The sequence below is a fragment of the Pan troglodytes genome, chromosome 2 (assembly GCF_028858775.2).
Source record: "Pan troglodytes isolate AG18354 chromosome 2, NHGRI_mPanTro3-v2.0_pri, whole genome shotgun sequence".
Classification (NCBI taxonomy): Eukaryota; Metazoa; Chordata; class Mammalia; order Primates; family Hominidae; genus Pan; species Pan troglodytes.
Genome location: NC_086015.1, coordinates 186,057,305 through 186,075,257, shown reverse-complemented (window position 1 = coordinate 186,075,257; position 17,953 = coordinate 186,057,305). Strand labels below are relative to the sequence as shown.

The 17,953-nt window shown below is 34.4% G+C and overlaps 1 protein-coding gene across 8 annotated transcripts in view; it reads right to left on the bottom strand.

Annotated features, from left to right (window-relative positions):
- Positions 1-17,953, bottom strand: part of ATP11B (ATPase phospholipid transporting 11B (putative)) — a 125,232-nt gene that overhangs the window by 20,144 nt on the left and 87,135 nt on the right. For all 8 annotated transcript variants that reach the window (XR_010155398.1, XM_003310129.7, XM_016942344.4 and 5 more), the window contains 8 exons: positions 17,613-17,715; positions 14,014-14,159; positions 12,904-12,963; positions 11,201-11,328; positions 9,368-9,506; positions 2,166-2,231; positions 1,525-1,628; positions 164-329 (listed from right to left, as the gene is read on the bottom strand). Coding sequence is in view for 7 of the 8 variants with exons in the window: in XM_003310129.7 (XP_003310177.3) it covers positions 164-329; positions 1,525-1,628; positions 2,166-2,231; positions 9,368-9,506; positions 11,201-11,328; positions 12,904-12,963; positions 14,014-14,159; positions 17,613-17,715 (912 nt within the window). In the remaining variant the exon portion in view is untranslated. The remainder of the gene's footprint in view (positions 1-163; positions 330-1,524; positions 1,629-2,165; positions 2,232-9,367; positions 9,507-11,200; positions 11,329-12,903; positions 12,964-14,013; positions 14,160-17,612; positions 17,716-17,953) is intronic.

The window sequence follows — 17,953 nt, the reverse complement described above, 5'->3', positions numbered from 1 at the left end:
TAACTTCAAAAATATCACACTGAACAATGTTTATGTTACAAAATAGTTGAAACAGGAATGGCTAATTTCCTATTTTCTGACATAATCAAATTATAATGACAGCTATTCATTATTAAAGATCCCTAACTAAAAAGATATTGAATTTATTATAAAAAGTGGTTACCTGTGCCTTTTCAGTACTTGTAGGGTGGAGGTGTCGGTCAAAGACCTTCTTTATGATATCAAGAAATAGACATGTAACCACCATGAGGATTATGGCAAACCAAGCAGAACCACTTGACAAGAGCTGAATAAACACAAAATACATATTCTGGGAGCCCAAAAATGGCCTGCAAAGAAAGAAAATGTGCTTAATAAAAGTGGAAACTGAAAGACTTAAATCAGGACATCATATAAAGACACTACAGTTGAAAGTAACAAGTACACCAAGAAAATGTTCAAAACTGAAATCAGTATAATTTAATTAACTGAACGAAACAAGATAAGCTTTAATTGTTAAAAATAAAACAACTATAGTTTTTATTAGGAAAATGGCAAGCAGTTGACCAGATAACCCTATCTTAGTGGTAGTGGATCAGAAGAATAATGTAGTAATACAGACTTAAGGGACCAAGTAAAGCAAGAAAAAGTGTGTAATAAAATATTTTAGAAGGCCGATTATCCAAATCTTAGAATGAAAGCTTTATTCAGAGGCTCTTCTTCAAAAACATATTTTAAAATTAATGTACTCATGAATACTAGTTTTACATAGTAGTAAGTGTTATAAAGATATTCTTTTTGGGTTTTTGTATATACTACCTCAAAAGAATATGGTGAAATATAGAAATATTCATAAGAGTATCCTTTTATGATCCTAAATAGAAGTTAATATTTAGCTAATCCAAATTTTTTTGGCCTACCTTCAGAAGCTTTTTTTTGTCTGATAAATGGATCAAAGACATAGCAGGCAAATGTAATATAAATTCTCCAAAAGAGAGCCTTCAGTTGTCCATCACTTACCAAAGAATCTTAGGAGAAACATTAATTTTTAATCTATCTGAGTAGCCAGTTGAATATCTGATTCTATCAATGAAGATGATGCATACTACTTACTTTTGTGAGAAAAGTTAATGATTAATATTTAATGGTTCTATGTGACTTACTTTATTGTATATATTAATACATAATACATTAATACATAATATAACTAGTGTAAAGAAAATTGTGAAATAAGACAATTGGGGTTTAAATCTTGGCTTTGGTACTTTTTTGTCTTTGTGACCCTGAGGCTCAGTTTCTACACAGAAAAAAACAGGGATCGTTATTATGATGAATCAATATCTTATATAAAAAAATCTAGAAAAATTGTAGATATTCAATAAATGTTAGTTTTTTCCTCTCCATATCAGTAAGATCAACTGAAGAAGTAAACTTACCAGGAGTCTGAAATCTGTTATGAGCAGAATATGTTCATAATGTAACCTATCACAATAAATGTTTATTATAGTTGAAGCAATCCGATTAAAATACAATATATTCACTCACCAGAGAATCCCTCCATAAAACAAGGAAAATACAAAATAAAATATAATAGATCCCCAGGTAACGAGATGGTTGATCCAAGTCCAAAAATGAGTTTCCAGAGCCATCTAAAAAAAAGTTTTTATATCCTTACAAATATAAACAAATAAAGCTTTACCTTAACCTTTCAGATGAAACTCAAGAATAAACATAAGTATCTAAAAGTCTCTCAGAAGACAGATACAATCCCTCAAAATCCCTCAGAGATAAATATGAATGAAAAGGTCCTAGTATAAAATGAAATAATTTCAAGTTTATAATGTTTTTCTTCTTTGAGGAAACAGCATTCAAATTTCATGTGATTACTCTATTTTCAACTCCATGGCCTAAAACAAATTACGCTGTCTTGCACTATACACAGAGAAGCAAAATTTTTAGAGATTTTTAAAAATGTGATCATAAATATCAGCTGAGGCTTCCCAAAATAATAAACTTTAAAAATAATTTTTTGACAAAAATTTAACTATTAAAATAGTAACCAGTGAAATTAATCGTTATTGAAAATGGAAAAAAGGAAAGTATCTATGGCTAAAGAAATGAAGAAAGTTAACTAACTATGTAAACAGTTGCAAAATGTGTCCACATTTCTAATTTCAGTACCATACCTTTACTGTGACTGTAATAACCATGACTGTGAAGACCAAAGTGCCAAATGTCCAGTTTCCAAACATCTAAACAGAAAGAATACACTATTACATTACGTGTTAACATAATGTTAAATGTCAGGTAAAAAGTCATTTAATTCTCTACTAAAAATCCCTTGAATTATTTAAGTCAGGTACATTTGAAACTGGTGACTATACTCATAAAGTTAAAAGTATGAGAAGAACAGCATAAAGCATTATTTACATGTGTTATTATTACAGACAATGATCTTTTAGATATCATTATCAGACTGGAACCCAAAGATGGGTTTAGAATGGTGTGGCACAGACTATTTTTAGTTAGAATAATGTAGTCATTAGGGACTGCTTTATTGCTGTTGCACAGTAAAAATGGTAACAAAATCCTTTTCAATCACAAGTATTTTCAGAAACCTTTCCAACCAGACGTTACAGCAGAGCACATGCCACGGTACTTTTGGATACAGTACAGTAGAGCAGGAGAAAAGAAATTTACACTTAAAACCTGTATCTGAAAGGAAGGATAATGGATCATGGAATTACTCCTCAAAGGATTCCATGTAAAAATGCAGTTATTGCCAGTCAGAAAGTTTCCCCTGGGCTTTAGAGCCAAAACTTACTAAGGTATTAATCACGCAGAACCCCAAAAGAGTTTCAGGATTTTATCTCTACAAGAATACAACCAGAAGTTTAATAATTTAGTTTACAAAGTAATCACTGTTAGTCCAAACTGCATCGTTTTGTAAGCTCCCTGCTATTTTGCAGAACTTGGTCAAAGTGCAACATTTCACGGGGGTTCGGGACATGAGAAACATCCTGCCTAACCACCTGACCACTAAAGAAAGAGCCCTATCGTATCTTGCTGGATAAAGGTCCAAGGAACACCACGAAGACATCCTGCCAGAACAAGGGTCAGAACTGCCTCATCATGGGAACATCTTATCAATATCCTGCCGGGCAGCGAGCCATACTGCCCAGACCCCTCCCGCCCATACCTGTAAGTACCCTAGCCTGTAAGCAGCCAGTGGGCTCTGGCATTAGGCTGGTCCCTGACTTCTGTAGGTTTTATGCTAGACAAAAAGCCTGCATGCTGTTGAGTTGCCCTCTTTCTGTGTGCGTGTCTTTCTTTAACTCTCACCTTCCCTTCCAAACCTAACAATCATTATCTTAACACTGGTTCAAAAAAATTAATAAAAAGGCTGTTTTTTATTACAGATTTCTAACAATTATCATTTACTTAACAAATTACTTAACCTCTCTATATCTCACTTTCTTCATTTGTAAAATGAGGATAAATCGCAGTTTTCTATAAGAATTGGGGTATACAAAAAGAATGGGGTACCTGGTATATAATAGGCAATCAGTAAATAATAGTTATGATTATCAACAATGAAACATCAATTAATATTCCTTTATTTGAGAGCATTTGGGGAATGTATTTGTCAAGAGGAGAATCAAAAGTCATACTGAACCTGTGCTTATCTGTCTGCTTTTATCATCTCTAGAAATGATCTAGAAATACCGATGATCAGTGGGTCTCAACTTAGCTCTCTCAGGAGGAGTGCCATTCTCCTCTTTCACGGGTATGGACACAGATACTTTCCTTTTTTTTTTTGAGTCAGGGTCTCGATCTGTCACCCAGGCTGGAGTGCAATGGCATGATCTCGGCTCACTGCAATCTCCACCTCCCGGGCTCAAGCAATCCTCCCAAGTAGCTGGGACTAGAGGCACACGCCACCACACTTAGCTAATTTTTTTTTTATATTTTTTACAGAGACGGGCTTTCACCATGTTGCCCAGGCTGATCTTGAACTCCTGGGCTCAAGCGATCCACCTGCTTTGGCCTCCCAACATGCTAGGACTATAGGTATGAGCCACTGTGCCCAGCTGGGAGAGATACTTTGATGCAACCGGGGACCTGGGCCCGGAAGTGGTAAGGACATGTCTATCCTTCAGTATCTGGTTTTACTGGGCCTAGACTGGGGTATGTTACACGGTATTTTCCTTAGAGGAGGATTTAGGCCTTCCTCTTGCATAGGCCCCATTCAAGGTCCTAGAAGAAGCCATACAAAAGCATTCACATAGCTTTTTGTGGGTAAAATTATACGAAGTAATGTATTTCAACTGTAATCAACTGGTTAAGACTGCTGTCTCTTTCCATTCTGACTTGCCCTTGAGCTGGTAGGTGATAATGTGAGTGGCAAAGGCATTTTGGAGATCTGGCTGAAGATGAGCTTACAGGCTGGGTGTGGTGGCTCACACCTGTAATTCCAGCACTTTGGGAGGCCGAGGCAGGCGGATCACCTGAGGTTGGGAGTTCGTGACCAGCCTTACCAACATAGAGAAACCCTGTCTCTACTAAAAATACAAAATTAGCCTGGCATGGTGGCCCATGCCTGTAATCCCAGCTACTGGGGAGGCTGAGGCAGGAGAATTGCTTCTATGAAGCCCTGTTTAAAAGCAACTACAAAAAAGTTGACCCTGTCAGATTACAGAAATAAAGTATTAAGCTCACAAAAACAAAGATCAATAGATGGGACTTAATTAACCAAAAAGCTTCTGCACTGCAAAAGAAATAATCAGTAGAGTAAACAGACAAGCACAGAGTGGGAGAAAATCTTCGCAATCTACACTTCTGACAAAGGACTAATATCCAGAATCTACAAGCAACTCAAACGGATCAGCAAGAAAAAGATAATCTCATCAAAAAGTGGCCTAAGGACATGAATAGACAATTCTCAAAAGAAGATATACAAATGACCAATGAACATGAGAAAATACTCAACATCACTACCTGGGAAATCCAAATCAAAACCACGATGTGATACCACCCTACTCCTACAAGAATGGTCAGAATAAAAACATAAAAAAAATAGATGTTGGCATGCATGTGGTGAAAAGGGAACACTTTTACACTGTTGGTGGGAATATAAACTAGTATAACCACTATGGAAAACAGTGTGGAGATTCCTTAAAGAACTGAAAGTAGAACTACCATTTGATCCAGCAATCCCACTCCCTCTATCTACCCAGAGGAAAAGAAGTCATTATACAAAAAAGATACTTGCACACCCATGTTTATAGCAGCACAATTTGCAATTGCAAAAACAGGGAACCAGCCCAAATGGCCATCGATTAATGAGTGGATAAAGAAAATGTGGTATACATATATACCATGGAATACAACTCAGTCATAAAAAGGAATGAAATCATGGCATTGGCAGGAACCTGGATGGAATTGGAGACCATTATTGTAAGTGAAGTAACTCAAGAATAGAAAACCAAACATCTTATGTTCTCACTCATAAGTGGAAGCTAAGCTATGGGGACGCAAAGGCATATGAATGAGACAATGAACTTTTGGGGCTCAGGGAAAAGGGTGGGAGGGGGTGAGGAATAAAAGACTACACATTGGGTACAATGTACACTGCTTGGGTGCACCAAAATCTCAGAAATCACCACTAAATAACTTATTCATGTAAAAAAAAAGTAAATAATAAAAAAACTAAACAAGAAAATAAAGTCTTAAGCTTATTTTTAACTTTAAAAAATAAAATGAAAAGATTACTCAAACAACATATTCAATGAATTACTAATCATGACTTCTTGACAAATGTCCATGGTAAGACAATACTACTGTATTGTTAAGACAAGCCCTACTTTTTAACTAATACTTAGATTCAAATACTGTGACTACTTTAAGACTGGATAAGGGCTAGGCAAATTTTATGTGAGAGTTTAACTCTTCTACTATTTAGGAAAAAAACAAAGTTAAAAATTAGTCACTAGCAGCCTTCTCATTAACATTATTTTTGTTCTCTGGCAACTCATTAAGGAGTAATAGTAAAGGAATATCTTTTTTATAGTGCTCTGAAGGTAAAGATGTACCCATGGAAAAGCAGTTTTAGAGACACACATGACAGGAACTCAGGCAGGTCATACACATTCTTCCAGTCTTTCCAAATCTTAGAGAAAATTGATCAAGACTTATACTTTACTAAGAGAAAGAAAGGCCTGTTAAAAAGATTTGAGATAAATACATGAAGAATGACTAGTTCTTTCCTAAGCTAAACTGAAAGAATTAGTGAATACTTCAAAAGTATTTGTTGAAAATTAATTAACATAAAATTGCTAGACCCTAATACAAAAAAAAAAGGGATAAAGTCTTAACTTTCCCTGAATTGTTCTACCCTTAAACCCAAACTATTACAAGTCTTCCTCCTGCTCCTCTCCCAGGATCACTTGGTTTGCAATGACTTCATCTTTGCCTCCAGTCACTCCTCTCAGCACTTCCCTCTAGTAACTTTTTCTGCTCTAGGCCCTCAATTGTTTACTGATAACTTGGGCATGCAATAACAATATTTAGAAAACAGGAAGCATTCAACATACTCAGTGCTAAGCCATGAGACGCGGCCTAGACAGATGTCTAAAAGGATTTTTAGCACAGGGACACATAAGAGGGAGCTGGACCAAAAGGAAAGGCGTCTGTGGGCTCAACTGCGAAGAATAGGTGGTGGTGAGGGAATCTTGGGGAAAGGGAAGCATGAGCATTCTAGAGAGGGAACATAAGCAATGTCTTAGAATTAGAGATTAGCATGCCACATTCTGAGAGCCAGCAAGGTGATTTTCACAGTTAAGAGAGAGTTTCTGGGAGAATTAGACCGGGTGGGATTGAGTAGGACATGATCTTCCAATATAATGACTTAATAGTAAAAATAACAATGAACACTGCTAAGACGTAGTGAATACTTCTATATGCTAGCCACTATGCTTAATGCTCTACAAATAATACGTCATTTAATCATCACATCAAACCTATAAGGTGGGGATTATGTGCCTTTTCACAAGTGAGAAAACTGAGTCTGAGAGAGGTTAACTCATCCCAAATCACTCAAACGATGACTACAGATGCCAGGATATGAATCCAATTCTGATTCTAACATGTGCTGCTTTGCTACTATACCTAGTATTGGAGGTAGGGAGTGGCAGATTAATTTCAATAGACAGTAAAGAGAAAAAAGCTTTTATACTAATGGCCAATAACAATTTATCCTTCAAGGTTTTATCTTTTGTATAAAGAATGTTCAAGATTTTATTTTAAAAAGTTACTAAAAATTAGAAACAAATCCTCAAATTAAGGGAATACTTACATTATGACAATGTAATAGAGTATTATGTAATCATGAAAAATGTTCTTGAAGCATTTTTAATAACATACAAAATCACTTAGGCTACAATGTTAAGAAATAAAGGGATACAAATTATGAAGTTAATGAAAATAGCAAAAAAGAATTGAAACAAGTATGTAAAAATAATAAAAGTAATAATATCTGGGTAGAGGGCCACCATGTGATTTATTTTCTTTATTCTTTTTCCTACTAACTTCAAACTTATCACAATGGGCACATATTACTTTTAAAAATTAAAAAAAGTAGTGACTAGCAATACAAGATATCTTTAACATCCTTTTCATCCAATGATGAAGATCCAAATTTCCTTCTTCTTAACTCTCCTCCCCTCTTAATTCTGTCCGGTTTTCACCCCACTATTTCAGGTGGAAGTGAGCATACTCACTCATATGTCTATATATTTGGTGGCACTTGCACTGATGGTAAGACTGTGCAGAAGGGCACCAGGCTAACAGCTGTTTCTCAGAAGAATTGAGAATCATGACTAAGCATGTAGGTTTTTTTTATTATACTTTAAATTCTAGGGTACATGTGCACAACGTGCAGGTTTGTTACATATGTATACATGTGCCATGTTGGTGTGCTGCACCCATTAACTCATCATTTACATTAGGTATATCTCCTAAAGGCATGTAGGTTTTAAAGTCAGATAGATCTGAGTCTGAATTCTATTACTGTAATTTGCTTACTGTGTGAACTTAGGCAAGTTTCTTAACCTCTCTGAGGTTAATTTTCTAACATGCGAAAATTAATAATGATATTTTTCTCATACAGAGTTATGATTTAATGAGCAAATGCATGTAATGTACCAGGCATAGAGAAACAAACTCAACAAAAGGTAGTTATTATTTGGGAAGTGCTGTAACCTTTATGCTACAAGATTCATATTTTCATCCACATCAGTCTAAATATGTCCTCAAAAGTGAAGTGGCAATTATATTTATGTCCCTACTCTATAAGGTAAAGGGATTTTGCAAGGTTAAGGCCTCTACATTTGAAACCCATTTCCTTTATTACACCGGTGTATTTTGTTATTAGTTTACTTGCTCATTTTCTGTATCCTTTTCAAGATTCTAAGCTCCATGACCAAGTTACTTACCAGAGCCTAGTATAGTACTTGGGAATAGCTGGCCTTCAATAAAGATCTGTTGAGCAGATAAAACTTTATATTCTTCCAATTGCAAATTTTGTATGTCTGTATCTCCAAACATATTTTGCAATACTTAAGTGATGGGAATGGAAAAGGGAAACTAAGAGTGACAACCATTTCCAGTCCACCAGAGTCCCTACCACTGCTGTCATTTCTTTCCTTCCTAACCCATTTAGTTAAGCCCCGAAAGAGAGGTCTAGCTCTGCCAAGAGTCTCTCAACATGAGCACTCCAATCAGAACACAGTGTAACAGTGTACTGTTTAAAATGCACTCTTTCCTAATTTCATACTTCGGAAAAGTGGCCAAATTAAACAGTAAGTTATGACATCTATTTAGAATTGTGAGTGTGCAATGAAGAATGTGGTAGCATTTCCTAGGCAAACAACAATGCAATTAAAAGCAAACAAACACTAAGTCCTCATTTGTCATCTGAAAAATGGGAGTAATAATACCTCTCTAATAAGATTATTGGGAGGAGTAATGGAGACGGGGCATATTAAAGTACTTAGCACAAAAGTAAGTACCAGATAAATGGCAGCTATCAATAAAACACAATACTAAGGTGAAGAGCATGCAGGGGCAATAACATATCCCCTGTGTGAGCTAATTTTTGAATAGCAAAACTGTCTAGTAACTTGAGTTTCATTTCGAGATTACACTGTATTGCCTGTCAATTTTCACTTGTATGAAACTTTATTATTTAACCAAAAAATTTAAACTTTTTTATATTTGCATTTTAATACTTGAAGTTCTGTAATTTAAATTAAATTTTACCTTATGACAAAAGCTATAAAAAACCCATAAAATATTAACAAGCATTCTTTAAAAAAACTATATACTTTACCTGGCCATTTCCAAGCAGAGATGTATCTTTCCCTATTAGTAAATAGGATCCAAAAAAGAAAATAAAGGCATGACTGAAGCCCAGGATGGTCCAATAAAGAAATGTTTTAATACTTAAGAGGCGGTTTTTACTAATGTCTCTGTTAAAAAGAAGACAAAAAGAAACATATTAGGGATCATTTATTATTTGCCCACTAAACAATTAATATAATATGATAATTAAAAAACAAGATAGATTTTTAATTTAAAATTGCTTGAAAATATTAGCACAAAGAATAAATAAACCCAAATTTATAAACCACTGCTTATAATATCATACATCTGTTTAATAGCTTATAGTTCACCTACTACATTCAAATATATTTCTTCATTTGATAAAGAAATAGGAAGACTGGGTGCGATGGCTTAAGCCTGTAATCCCAGCACTTTGGGAGGCCAAGGTGGGCGGATCACAAGCTTAAGAGATCAAGACCATCCTGGCCAACATGGTGAAATCCTGTCTCTACTAAAAATATAAAAATTAGCTGGGCATGTTGGCACGTGCCTGTAGTCTCAGCTACTTGGGAGGCTGAGGCAGGAGACTCACTTTAACCCAGGAGGCAGAGGTTGCAGTGAGCTGAGATCACGCCACTGCACTCAGCCTAATGACAGACTGAGACTCTCTCTCAAAAGGAAAAAAAAAAAAAAAAGAAATATGATAGGCTGGGCATGGTGGCTCATGCCTGTAATCCCAACACTTTGGGAGGCCAATGCAGGAGGATCACCTGAGACTAGGAGTTTGAAGCCAGCCAGGGCAACATGGCAAAACCTTGTCTCTACTAAAATAAATAAATAAATAAATAAAAAGTTTAAAAAATTAGTGAGGCATGGTGGTGTGTGCCTGTAATCCCAGTTACTCCAGATGTTAAGACGGGAAGATTGCTTGAACCTGGGAGATTGAGGCTGCAGTGAGCTACGATCTTGCTACTGCACTCCAGCCTGGGTGACAGAGCAAGATCCTGTCTCAAAAAAGAAAAAAAGAAATATGACATAGGCATAATACTTCACTTTAATTTTGAAAAGTTGATTTATCTGTTATTATATTCTTCTGTTAACATTCAGTCACTCTGCCATAATGGTCTCTTTTTAGTGAGGTTATCTGAGTTAGGTTCAGCACTGATGCTCCTAACTTCCCTTCTAATAATAGCTATTATGGGAAGAACAATCTATGCCAATCTTAGGTCAAGCCCTGTCCTAGATAACCTGAGGAATTGAAGTAAATTAATCCAAATTTAGATAATGAGATGACTCTATAAGTGGTACTTCAATAGCTATCTCTATAAGAGCTTATGGTGAATACCATAGCTGGTCCTGAGGAACAGGTCCCAATCACATCTCTGTGATTACTTGGTTCTGGGGAAGTAGGAATAAAGCAGAGAATCTGGGGTGGGAATTAATGTCCTCACCTCTGGATTTTGCACTAATTATTACTCATAAATTTCGCTAATAGTAGAAAAAAACTAACTTTTAGGAATTCTAGAGACTACCAATTATGAATAACTTCTTTTGTGCACACGAAATAGAATATTACTGGTTTGTGAGAGTAAGTGCAAATTACACAACTGCCCAGTGCATTCCCAGGATGAAAGTGCTCATTCTTAAAAAAACACTGGAAAAATTATTCAAATTTTCTCTTTGAAAGAAACCTTTTTTTCTCTGATATTCAACAACTGTAAATCATACGACAACTAAAGAACTTTCCTTAGTAAAGCATTAATCACCAAGACATAAATAAATCTGCTTATTTTTTACTTAAAAAAACTGATAAGGCCATTTAATACCAGAAAATACTTACCGATAAAGGGTGGGCTTATTTTGTAACACATGAGGGTCTACATGCTGTTCCAAAAGACTATATATCAGAATAGGTAGGGAAGTAAAACAAATATTGTATAAAGTCAGGTACACGCTGTCATACAATGTCTAGAAAGAGAAATTGGTAGGAATGTTGAGTTTCTGAATTATGCATTACTATTATGCATATCACAACTATGCATATTAAAAACAAAATTAAAATTTTAAACATTTATACTGAAATCCATTTTAGTAACTCCAATTAAATAATTCTAATTTGTTTTTAATACTGACATAAACATATAATGTTCCTAGGTTGATATTCTTTGTGAGAACTGGAATATTTTGCTATATCAGGTGCTTCTGGAATTATCGTGAGTTAGATCAACATTTCAAGGTTCTCCACAATTTGATCACTGTGAAGTAATTTTACATAATTCTCCTCCATGTATTCCAGGCATCTTACTACTCCTTCCACATGCAACACATACAGTTTACCTTTCATGGCTTTGTCTCCCTGTCTACACACTACACTTCCTTTAAGGCACTGAACAAGACTATCTTCTTCCATGAAACTCTGCACGATGGCTTAAGTCCTTAACGATATCTTGCTCCTCTAAACAGTCACAGGTACCACTGTTGGTACTAATCACTTAGCACTTTGCCTATGCTTTACATATTGTTTTTATGGTTATTAATACTGCCTCCCAAATTACACTATAAACTCTCCAGAAAACCTAATCAAAATAGGTCAGTTTTCCTTGTCGTATTGTCTTAGCATATTCTTTAGTTCATTTAGGTAAACAAACTTTTACCGGTAATCAATGCCCAAGCAAATATTTGGAATTTAGAGTTACAGGTTGTAAACAGGATAAAACAGCAATTAAGAATAGGAAAAACTCATGAAAAACTTAAGATAATTAAGCTCTTGTTTTTTCAATAAATTAGAACTAGTGTCTTGATCAATTTGAGATGTATAGTATGGTATCTAAAAAGGGTGCCTGCCACATTAGTCAGAAGCAGTAGGTCAAAGTTATGGTGTAGTCATTAAGTTAGCAAGGCAAGTTACTTAATTTATGTGGATTTCATTTTTCTTTTCTAGAAATTAAAACAAAGTAGATCAGGACTGGTAAATATGTGACATGCATGCAAACAAAGACCCACCCTGTGCCCATTACAACTGTTGCTAACAAATTACATTTTCCCTCTGAGCCTGCAGCTTTAGAAACCTTTTCAATATACTCTAGGTGCCCCATCAATTATTTAAAGGTAGCTTCTGAGATAAAACCTGTATGTCATCCCTGGACTAAATCACTATTGCTCCTTCCAAACCTAAGACATTTTGAATCAAAAATAAAAATGAGGTGAACCTCCAAGTTATCTGGCCTGGCTTGATTTGGATTTTACAGAAATATCACAAATAAGTTATCAAAATTCTCTCATAAGCTGTTAAGGGTTATTATCTATTTTTAAAAGCATCCAGAATTACATTTTGGTATTAACACTCACCTCAAACTGAAAACCAGAATAAATAAATATTATGAATGTCATGCTGGTTAAATATACTAAACAGAAAAGTTCTGTCTGGTTCCCTGCAGGACTAAGAAAAATGAAAAAAGTCCCTTCAAACGTCTATCAAAATCTGAACATACATACGTTACTCTAAAAGGACAAAACACAAAACACAAGTTTCTATTTACTTACTTGCTGAGAAAACAAACAGTAGAACTGATATAAAAACTGGGGTGTGATAAAGCACACATTCTGAAAAACAAGATTAAATGGAAAATAATTAAAATATTTAGGTTTCAAAGACAAAATAAAAAATAAAAAAAGGCTGTTAAAGTGTCCAAAAACAATCTCAGTTGGTATGGTAAGCAAAGGATAAGGACTTGTCCATATATAACAGGAATGCAGGATTCCCATTTTATCAAAAAATGTCTAAAAACATTCTAAGCAACAGTGCAGACATCAGAATGAAAAAACCCTTGACTCCTCTCACTGCCAAGCAACACTGTAATTTTGAATTTACAACCTTCAAACTATTACTCAATACTTTTCATATATAGTACAATAAGTAAGATTTACTCAAACTTTAGGGCTATATCTTTACAACACAAAAATGTTTAAAACACACAATAAATCAAACTATCGAAACTTCTTTCCATCTCAATATACTCATATTACAAGTAAAAGCTAGAAAAATAAGTTAGAAAAAAACTGCCATCATCTTATAGCAATATGCAATCTACTTGTGTTCTATCACTGGATTGTAGTTATCAATTATAGAAATATATGCAACATAGTACACTCTGGTGTTATTAAATGTATTGGTAACAGGGGCTCTTAATGTGGGTTCTGCAGACTCCCACCTTGTACAAAAGGACCCAAAGATAGGACAATATTTCAACATAATTTGTTTCTTTGTAACTCTATGTATTTTCTTTTATGCATATAAAAGCTCCATATTGAGGAGCTCACACATTTCACTAGACTACTAAAAGGTCATTCATGGCATAAAAAGGCTAAGAACTCTACTTAAAACCATTATATTGGTGTTAAAACTTATTGCTGGTTCAGGACAAAATAACTTTAAAGATATCAAATGTACTATGTTCTAATTTGCATGGAACCCCTGGGCCCCAGGCAACCACTGATTTGCTTTCTGTCAGTATAGAATAGATTTATGACAAAATACTGTTATTTTTACTTACTGAAACCATTTTAAAGAGAAACGTATAAGGTTATAACATTCCTTAAATTGAAACTTCATATTACTATATCAATAATTGATTCTAAGTACATGAAACTCACCTTATAAAAAAAATACTGTACAAGGGTAGCTATTCTAATATAATAAAAATGACCATGAACAAAAAGCAATTTGGAGAGGAACTTAAATCTGGCTATTGCATAGTCACTGTTTCTTGCAGCCTGTCTTCCTTCTTTACCCATGATTCCTATAATAAAAGGGACAAAAGACATGTTCACTGATAACTGTAATTTTCATGATAAATCTGAAAATATCTTAATTATTTATAATAGTTGAACATGCACTTAGGAACATTAAATCCTAATATACAGCAGATAGCAGATGTCCAAAAGGTTGTTCTACTTAAATATGTAATTAATATAAGGCTACGATATTTATCAGACACATAACACCAATTTCCAAAGAATTAGAATATAAAAAGATAAAATACAATATAAAAAATAATATTGAAAGTTAAGGATTTAGCAGGAACATTAATTATTACACTAATAAGCACAAGTACTGGGTAACAGACTTCTGATGGACAGAATGCTATAAAATACTTAACTTCACTATTTTCACTGAATATAAAAAATATTCAAATTGAGTCATTTGAGTTTAGCAAAATGAGTCATTTGTTTGCTTAACACTTCCATGAATAAGTCAAAGTGCACTTTTTAAAAGGAAAATATGAATTTAAAATAAATAAATTTTTAAAAATATACAATATCATTTGAAATCAGTGCAACATTTCCTCTGACAAATATGAATACTTTTTTAATGGTTACAATAATCCTTAATGTTTCAAAAGAGAAGAAGAGTCATTGCCAAGTTTTTATTTTCAATCTAGAAGCAACTTTAAAAAATTATTTTTCAAAACTAAAACTTTTGTCATAAAAGGATGAAAGTGTTCCAAAATGTATAAGCGATGAAAAAAACCTGTATTCATAATCCCTAGAGAAAACTGCTGTTTTTAGTCTGCATTCTTTTAGAAATTTTCTTTCTGCTTATTTCATGTCTGTGTGTGTAAGTATTTCATACATACAAAAACACGTATAAAAATGTGGCTCAGGCTGGGCACGGTGGCTCAGGCTAGGTGTGGTGGCTCACGCCTGTAGTCCTAGCACTTTGGGAGGCCAAGGCAGGTGGATTACCTGAGGTCAGAAGTTCGAGACAAGCCTGGCCAAAATGGTGAAAACCCATCTCTACTAAAAATACAAAAATTAGTTGGGCATGGTGGTGGGTGCCTGTAATCCCAGCTACTTGGGAGGCTGAGGCAGGAGAATCGCTTGAACCCAGGAGACGGAGGTTGCCGTGAGCCGAGATTGAGCCATTGCACTCCAGCCTGGCAAACAAGAGTGAAGCTCTATATCAAAAAAAAAAAAAGGATTGTTTTACAACTTGCTTTTGTTGCTTAACAGATTATGGACACTGCTTCAAATGTATACTTGTAATGTACATCTTTATCAACATGCTCAATTTTTTTTACTAGAAGAAATTCCTGCATTCATAATTGCAATGTCAATAGGCATACTCTAAAATTTTGTTTGGAATAATAATGCAGGGTATACCAATTTATGCTCCTACTAACATTGTATAAGATCATTTGTTAATCTATACATTTACCAACTCCACGTTTATCAGTGTTTATAATGGATGCCAATCTGACAGGCAATTTTAACTTCCATTCCTTGGAATGTTAGAGAGACTGAACATTTTTTTCATACATTTAGTATTCTTTTTAGATTTCTCCTTTCATGACAATCGATTGCTCACATCCTTCCATATTATTTCTACTGGAACGTTTTTCTTATTCTCATTAATTTGTTAATACTTTGTATACCAGGATTATTACAACTTTGTCATCTATTTTACAAATATTCTTTACTAGTTTGTCCTTTGTTTTTAAAATTTGTTTTGGGAGCTTTTACCTCTGCATGATCTTTTCCCTATAATTAACTATAGCTCCTTGCCTTGGTGTTGTCCTCAAAAGATTCTTCCATACCTCAAATAAGAGAATTATTCATTAAATTTTCTTCTATTACTTTTTAGGGTCTTTATAAGTTACTTAAATCCTAATCCATCTTGAATTTGTTTTGTTACAAATAATAGAAAGAGACTCAACTTCTCTTTTTTTTCAAATCACTAACCAGTTTTATCCATTTTTTTCTACTAAATAATTTGTTTTCCTACTTATTTGAAATATCTCCTTTGTTATATTCTAAATTTCCAGATGCTTGAATGTATTCTAGTCACTGGTCTGCCTGTTATCATTACAGAATTAAACTGTTTTAAATACTGTAATTTTTTTATGGCCTTAAATGTATGGTATAGGAAGTTATCATCAAATTGCTATGAAAATTTATGGAAAATAACGGTATACAAACTAGAAGGAGAATTAAGTTTTCAAAATGAAGAATTAATTATCTGAAAGAGGAAGGAGTTGATCTAAGAGGCACACAGAAAATATCAGACCTGATAACTTCCCATCCAGCACATTATAGAGACTATTCCAGAACAGGAATTAGCTTAACTCTCAAATTTTATCCTTCCATAAAAAATCCTATGCCCACACTTTTCATTTTGCTCTGTATTTATACAATAAGAGTATATGGCTAAAAAGGAAAGGATTAATAAATTCAATATAATGAAATGACATTAGCAGTCTGAATCTAATAAAAGTTTTAGGCAAAAATAGAAAAGAATAAGGATAAAGGTTATTAAAATGAGAAAACTACTTGAGATGTTCTGTTTATCGCAGTTTAGTACAATTTCCTGTCTTTATAATGATCTTTAAAATGCGCTGTAGGATCTTTAGATGCACAAATACACTGAGTAACGGTAAGATTCTAAAACAAGAACCAGCAGTGCAACCATGTAAATCACAAATTTAGAATTTAAAAAGGATAAAATAACATGTGAAAGTACTTTAAAAGGTACAAAATGACATGTAAAAATAAAGCTACTTTTATTATGAAAAATAATCGGCAAAGATAAAATTCACTAATGTGGTATTTATTTCCTTTAAAATCTGAAACTAAAATTTGGAATGAAAATATATTAAATAGTGGGCTTAATTATGGCAAGTTTCTTTTTTTTTTTTGAGACAGAGTCTTGCTGTCGCCCAGGCTGGAGTGCAGTGGCGCGATCTTGGCTCACTGCAACCTCTGTCTCCCGGGTTCAAGCAATTCTCCTGCCTCAGCCTCGGCTCACTGCAACCTCTGCCTCCCGGGTTCAAGCAATTCTCCTGCCTCAGCCTCGGCTCACTGCAACCTCTGCCTCCCGGGTTCAAGCAATTCTCCTGCCTCAGCCTCCTGAGTAGCTGGGATTACAGGCACGTGCCACCACGCCTGGCTAATTTTTGTATTTTTAGTAGAGACGGGGTTTCACCACGTTGGTCAGGTTGGTCTCGAACTTCTGACCTCGTGATCTGCCTGCCTCAACCCCCCAAAGTGCTGGGATTACAGGCGTGAGCCACCACGCCCGGCCTAATTATAGTAAGTTTCTGATGGGGCACACTGTGCTATATTATTACCATGTTGCAATTTTCATTCACAAATTTGATACCATACTTTAATCTACAAAAAGAAAATTCAAAACCACCAAATAATACCACCAACTTTAAAAGTTCAGGAAAAACTTTTCAGGAAAAATCAATCACCTATGCCAACATGGGCTTCTTGTATCATGCTTACGTCATTAGCACCATCACCAACAGCCAATGTTATAGGTTTCTCAGGTGATATTTTTATTAGTCTTATTACCTGAAAGACATAATGAATTGGTTATTTATGAGGCAAGTTCAATTTTCTTGCATTCATATAGTCATTTATCTGAAATGACTATAGTAAGAACACTAATGAAAGAAATATTTAATTTTTTATTAGACAATAATATGCAGGTTCATTTTTTTGAGGGTATCTCCATTAAGATTTCAGAAATGTTATAATAAAACAGAGAATTATCTTTGGATTTTATGATGAGAAACAAGAATCTTTTAAA